Source organism: Dendrobates tinctorius, unplaced genomic scaffold (genome assembly GCF_039654945.1).
Source record: "Dendrobates tinctorius isolate UK_male_01 unplaced genomic scaffold, ASM3965494v1 ptg000005l, whole genome shotgun sequence".
Lineage (NCBI taxonomy): Eukaryota > Metazoa > Chordata > Amphibia > Anura > Dendrobatidae > Dendrobates > Dendrobates tinctorius.
Window position 1 is genome coordinate 25,461,920 of NW_027361673.1, and position 6,162 is coordinate 25,468,081.

Below are 6,162 nucleotides of genomic sequence, written 5' to 3' on the forward strand. Positions count from 1 at the left end.
CCATCTCCTCAGCAGCCTCCCGTCTCCTCACATCAGCAGCCTCCCATCTCCTCACATCAGCAGATTGCCATCTCCACACCTCACTCCCCTCTGCAACTTCCTCCAAGTCCTCACACACTGCCGCCTCCTCTGCCTCATCGCCGATTTCAGCATCTTTTGTCTCCCAGAAACGTTACATGTTGCTGCTCTGCTGGAGAATGAAGAGCGCGCAGTGCGTCACCTGACCAGGATCCGGACCATGATGCACTTGGTCCTGCTGCTGCTTTAAAGGTACAGCACCGATTTCTGGCCACTGCATTCACTAACAACACTGTAGGTGTATCTGTAAATCACCGCAGTGTTGCTATGTATCTGGCTTGCAGCGGCCATGAACTATTGCACCTGTAGCCCAAACAGCAGTATCAAGAGAGGAGGGCCCGGGCTGCCAGCGTATCCGGGCCCCTCTTTTTGCTACTGTTCATGGGGCCCCATACAGTAGTAAGGGCAGTAATGCCCTGATGGTGGCCCTGGCTGCAGGTGTCACCCGGGGCAGAGCAGGGGTGGGGGGTCTGGTCTAGAAGCCATTTGTGGTCTACTGTGCTGTTACGTCACCCTCATGGCTGCTTGTTGTAGAACTACAAGTCCCAGTGCATGAAGCTTGGGAAAAGTTTGTTTAACCCCTTAAGAACTGGACAATTTTTTGTTTTCGCTTTCTTATCTTCTTCTCCAAAGATCCATAACTTTTTTTCTTTGGACTTTTGATTGACACAATTTGTTTCCTGCGCTGGAGAATGGCGGAAACAAATCCCAATGGTGAAAAAATAAAACGTACCATTCCACCAAGTGGTTAAACAGCAGTGATCGGAGGGGGGCTCTGATCGCTGCTTGTGTAGGCGGATACCAGCCGTATAACACAGGTCGGCACCCGCCGTGTGCGGCGCTGCCTCGCTCCATGCATCAGCGTAATGGTGCGTCATGGAGCAAGGAGGGGGCGAAACGTTTGTGCCGTTATTGCCGTGCTTTCCTAGTATACACAGTACGTGCATAGGGCACCTACAAAAAAGGATCACCCACTCCCCCACTGCTAGAAAAGGGGTGCACACGCACGCTGCTCTTCTGTGCAGTGGGACTGATCAAGCCCCCAAAATGCAATACCCTAAAAAGACTAACGTAGCTGTGAAATGTAAAGCCGTGAGATGGAGCCCATCGCATTTAAAGGGAACCTGTCACCACCAAAAACACTATTTACCTGCAGTTATAGGGTTAATCTACAGGGAAATAGTAGTGATGAGCGAACGTGCTGGGATAAGATGTTATCTGAGCATGCTCGGGTGCTAACCGAGTGACTTCGGCACGCTCAAAAAATACGTTTGAGTCCTCGCGGCTGTTGGATAGCCACAAGACTTTGGGGGATTGCTTGTATGTTAGGCAATCCTTGCGTATGGTGCAACTTTCGAACAGCTGCAAGGACTAGAACATACTTTTTGAGCGTGCCGAAGTCACTTGGTTAGCACCCGAGCATGCTCAGATAATACCTTATCCCAGCACGTTCGCTCACCATTAGTAAATGGCGTTACAATCCTGCCTGGCTGGAGCAGCGGCTACAGGGAGAAAATGCCCATCTATCCTCCTTGTACCTGCATTCACTATATCGTGATTGATCGCCCGCTTTTTAGCATGTCTGTGCAGCGTGTGTACCGCGCTCACAGTATAGTGATTAATGACTGTTGCTGCTCCTGGTACCGCTCTGACGCCTGGAAATGAGCAGCTACAGGTAGACGATAGCTTCATTTTCTCCCTGGAGCTGTTGCAGATCACCATCATACCTGCAGAGTGTTTTAAGGACGTGACCGTTTTCCACCTTAAGGCTATGTTCACACGTTGCGTTTTTTATGTAACTTTTAAGCTGAGTTTTACAGCGCCAGTAAAAGCTGTGAGATTTCAGAAATCCCTTGCACACATATGGCTTTTTTTTGCCTGACTGAATTGGAAAACTGCTGCGTTTTTTCAATCTGCAGCATGTCCCTTCTTTCAGTGTTTTTTTTTCACCCATAGAAAGCAATGAGTTTCAGGTTTCGCTTAAACCTTTTTCAGAATGGACAAGAGCCAATGAAAACGCAGCCAAACTTGCCTTTTGTGAGCAGCTTCTTTACTGCCAAGAGAGCAGGTTTTGCCTGCAGGAAAACAAAAACTAGCAAAAACGCAACGTGTGAACAGAGCCTAAAAGTGGCCTGCAAGGTCATGTGCACAACAGGCCGTATCTGCAACAAATTGGCAGCAGCGGTCAATTTTCGGGCGGAAAAAAAAAAAATTAGGATCCAAATTTTGTTGTAGATCTGCAGAGTAATCCCTGAGTTTGCTGCAGAGTTGCACATTTTTTACATTGAAAATTACAATAGCAGATTATATGTGACTATAAGGCGTGTTCACACATAGCTTAAATGCTGCATTTTTTGGCAGTAAATTGGCAATTAACAGTTCAAGCAAAGGGGATGTGATTTCATGAAAACTCATGGCCTCTATGCATGTAAGGACGCCGTTGGCATCCTGCTGACCATATTACATTCTGCATGGCGAGTACTATATGACGGCATATTCATTCTTTGTGGAACACATTGTTGGACTATTTCAGTCCGTGCACCATCGGTGTAAAGGAAAAACTCTTAATCCCTATAATTGGAACTTCAGTTGATGTATTGCATGGTCGTGCAATGGTATTTTAAGTGCAGAAATGAAAAAAAAAAAGTGTAAAATTTGCATTAAATATAAAGGTAAAGCGCATTAAAAATACCTATATAATCTATAGTACAATCATGGTTCTTGTTTTTCCGCAGGGGTTCAGAATGGACGGACATGAAGGGGATCTGGTTATGAACAAACGATTTGTAACAGAATCAGAAATCAAGGAAAGACGAAAAAAAAGGCAGGAAGAATGGGAAAAAGTGCGGAAGCCGGAAGACCCCGAAGGTAGGATGGGAAGAATAACTGATCCTTGCTTTATATGGGGGGAAAGAAATGTATGTTTTTACAATGAAAGAACCTCCCTGGTTTATTAACCAGCATGCACAATGCTTACACTGAGCTAGTAAAATGAATAGTCGGCCATGACGTCTATGTACCTTGATGACAGAAGGGGAGCGGGGCAGGGGGAGCAGGGCAGGAGAAAAAAAGACCCAACCCCACTCCCTATAACCGTCTTTGCTGCTAGAGATGAATTACACTTCACAACAGGCATTGAGCAGCAAGCGAGGCAGAAGTTAGAAAGCTAGTGGACAGATCCTTATGGGGATTTTTAGGGTTAAAGATACCATGATTTGCGGATGAACTTTGTATCTTATCAAGGGAGATCACATGGACTGTAATTACGGGGAATATTTAATATACATTTTGTTTTTGACATTTCTCTCCATTTATAACTTTGTATGTGAATTCCACTTTTTATTTTTTATTATTCTCATCATTCATACCAGAGTGCCCAGAGGAGGTTTATGACCCACGGTCTTTATATGAAAAACTTCAGGAACAGAAAGAAAAGAAACAACAGGAATTTGAAGAAAAGTTAAAATTCAGTAAGAATCTTTCTCATGTCCTGCCTTACCCTGTGACCGTCACATCGGTAATGGAGCGACAGCTCAGCCAGCAGACCCCTCTAGTTTTAGCAAGCAGCTGGGACCTCCGCCGATCAGACCTTATAACATATCAAAAGTTGAAAAACTCCAGCGAGAGATCAGTGACAATACTGTAAATATTAGAGGGATTGTCCACCACTTTCAACTTGTAATAGGCCATGGGTGGGGAAATATATTATTAGCTGCAGCCTTCACATTACGTCCGAGCACTGCAGCCAATCAGTGACTGCTGATTGGCTGCAGCAGTCGTATAATTACCCCACTCACACTGCCCGCCAGATACCAGCAGACTATGGGGGATCCAGTACTCTGCTCTGATCTGGAATATTAGTATATTCCCACACCCTCCCCCTTTTTTAGCTTCAAAATAAAGGACAATCCCTTTAAAAAAAATTGTCTTCTCCTTGTACAACGTCTTTTTTTTTTTTTTTTATTGTAGAAAATATGGTTCGAGGTTTGGAAGAAGATGAATCAAACTTTCTTTCCGAAGTTTCAAGGAAACAAGAGTTGCTGGAAAAGCAAAGGAGAGATGAAGAACGAAAAGAATTAATGGAATTTAGAATATCCTTTAATAAACGAACTGTTGAGAGGGTGATATTAAACATCTACGCTTGGTAGCAGCCATTAAGCAATGCATAGGGCCACAATATTTCAGCCTGCACGTTGCTTATATCCTGCCAATGCCTTAAACGAGGATTTTAGCCGACTGTGCGGGGGTGGCGGATTTTAGCTGACTGGGCAGGGGTGGCGGATTTTAGCCGACTGGGCGGGGGTGGCGGATTTTAGCCGACTGTGCAGGGGTGGCGGATTTTAGCCGACTGTGCAGGGGTGGCGGATTTTAGCCAACTGTGCGGGGGTGGCGGATTTCAGCCGACTGTGCGGGGATGGCGGATTTTAGCCGACTGTGCGGGGGTGGCGGATTTTAGCCGACTGTGCGGGGGTGGCGGATTTTAGCCGACTGTGCGGGGGTGGCGAATTTTAGCTGACTATGTGGGGGTGGTGGATTTTAGCTGACTGTTGAGATGAGAATGAGAAATGAACATGTCGAGATGGCTAATGAAATACGCCATGTGATGTGTATATCTTACGACCTTTCCTCCATTGTTTTGTAAACAATTGCTTCACTTTTAAAAACGGATTCTTAATTGCTTTGGCCCACAATGCACGGACTATAGCCAGCACATCTACAGAAAATAAGAAGAGGGAGACCGAGAAGAAGCCACTGACAAAACCCCCCGACAGCAAGAATAAACTTTCTCAGTCCAAGTTGCTGGCAGGAGCCGTGCGATACAGAAGGTTAGCATGAATGGCTCAGTGATTATTTATTTTTATAAGGTTTATGCTGAACCCATTAAATCGGGGGGATAACTTCCCGTTCCTGAGACCAGGGCTTGGGCAGTCTCCACCTCCACTCTACTAAGAGCCCCTTTTTTAGGGATCGGTTCGGATTCTCAACAATCAGGGTAATATCCCCTGTCTAATCCCTATTAGGTGTTTGTTTTTTTTTATTTGCACATATTTACGTGTAATATCTATTATTTTTAGTAATTCTGAAAGCTCCAGCGCAAAGAAATTAAAAGTTGAGCAGGAACAAGAAACGTTAAAAGGTATGTCTTTTATTAATATGGTAGTTTCTGTTGTGATAAGTGGTCCACCCATAAGTGGCTTGTATATTAAGTGTCAGACATATTTTCAGACCTTGCTTACATACCATGGTATTTTGTGTTTTCAGAGACCCACTCCAGCCCTGCCGACAGCTCCTCTACCACCTTTGCCCGAGTCCATTGCCCTCCAACCTCCATCTGTATTGGAATCTTACCCGGTCTCGGCGCCTATTCAGGAAGCAGCGATTCCGAGTCCAGCTCGGACAGCAAAGCCACGATAAATAACATGGGGAAGATTGTCTCCTCCGTATTTCGCTCAGGCACGTTCCTTGATGCACCATAAAGTGTGTCCGTAGTTCAGGAATAATTGCTCTCGGTAATCTCAGGAGTGGTGCCATCTGCTCACATGTAGAACATGGACACAGTCTCTGCATCTAACCTGCGGAGCACCCAGACTTCATACCCACTTACCAGCCATGAGAATATCTTTCTTTTGTGCAGTGTGTTTTTAAGCTTAAGAGCTTATTAAAGCAATTAAACTTGGAGATGTGTGCTCGTGTCATCTCGGCTACAACTGCTCCTTCACTTGCTAAATACATCTGACAACATTGAGATTCTTCTTCATGGTGTTTATCAGGGCTGTGGAGTCGGTAAGCCAAACCTGCGACTCCGACTCCTCAATTTCCCTTCCACCGACTCCAACATATATTGCTTATATTTAAGTGAAAAATTTATTGTAGTACAATGTGAACATCAGACATTTAATCATTTTTATGATACAATAATCAAGACATTTAGATAGAACATAATATCTATTTATTGGAATACAACTTTAGAACACAAAAAACTGCAATAAATTGTAAATATGTAATATACTATGTAATATCGATTACATATATATATATATATGTAAAACACTATGTAATAAACTATGTAAGTGGCAAAAAAAC

General features: G+C 44.4%; 1 protein-coding gene across 1 annotated transcript; it reads left to right on the forward strand.

Moving 5' to 3' along the window:
* Positions 1–2,232: 2,232 nt before the first annotated feature.
* Positions 2,233–5,755, forward strand: LOC141084221 (PSME3-interacting protein-like). The gene is made up of 7 exons (XM_073568771.1): positions 2,233–2,506; positions 2,814–2,946; positions 3,450–3,548; positions 4,048–4,169; positions 4,768–4,904; positions 5,154–5,215; positions 5,341–5,755. The coding sequence occupies exons 1-7, from the start codon at positions 2,492–2,494 to the stop codon at positions 5,553–5,555; spliced, it is 783 nt and encodes a 260-aa protein (XP_073424872.1). The 5' UTR covers positions 2,233–2,491; the 3' UTR covers positions 5,556–5,755.
* The last annotated feature ends 407 nt before the right edge of the window (positions 5,756–6,162 follow it).

What these genes read in the sequence shown, in the direction of transcription:
- LOC141084221 (XM_073568771.1), top strand. An exon ending in TGAAGAAAAGTTAAAATTCA is followed by an intron (nt 3,549 to 4,047) that starts GTAAGAATCTTT and finishes TTTTTATTGTAG; the next exon opens with AAAATATGGTTCGAGGTTTG. An exon ending in AAGAATTAATGGAATTTAGA is followed by an intron (nt 4,170 to 4,767) that starts ATATCCTTTAAT and finishes GCTTTGGCCCAC; the next exon opens with AATGCACGGACTATAGCCAG.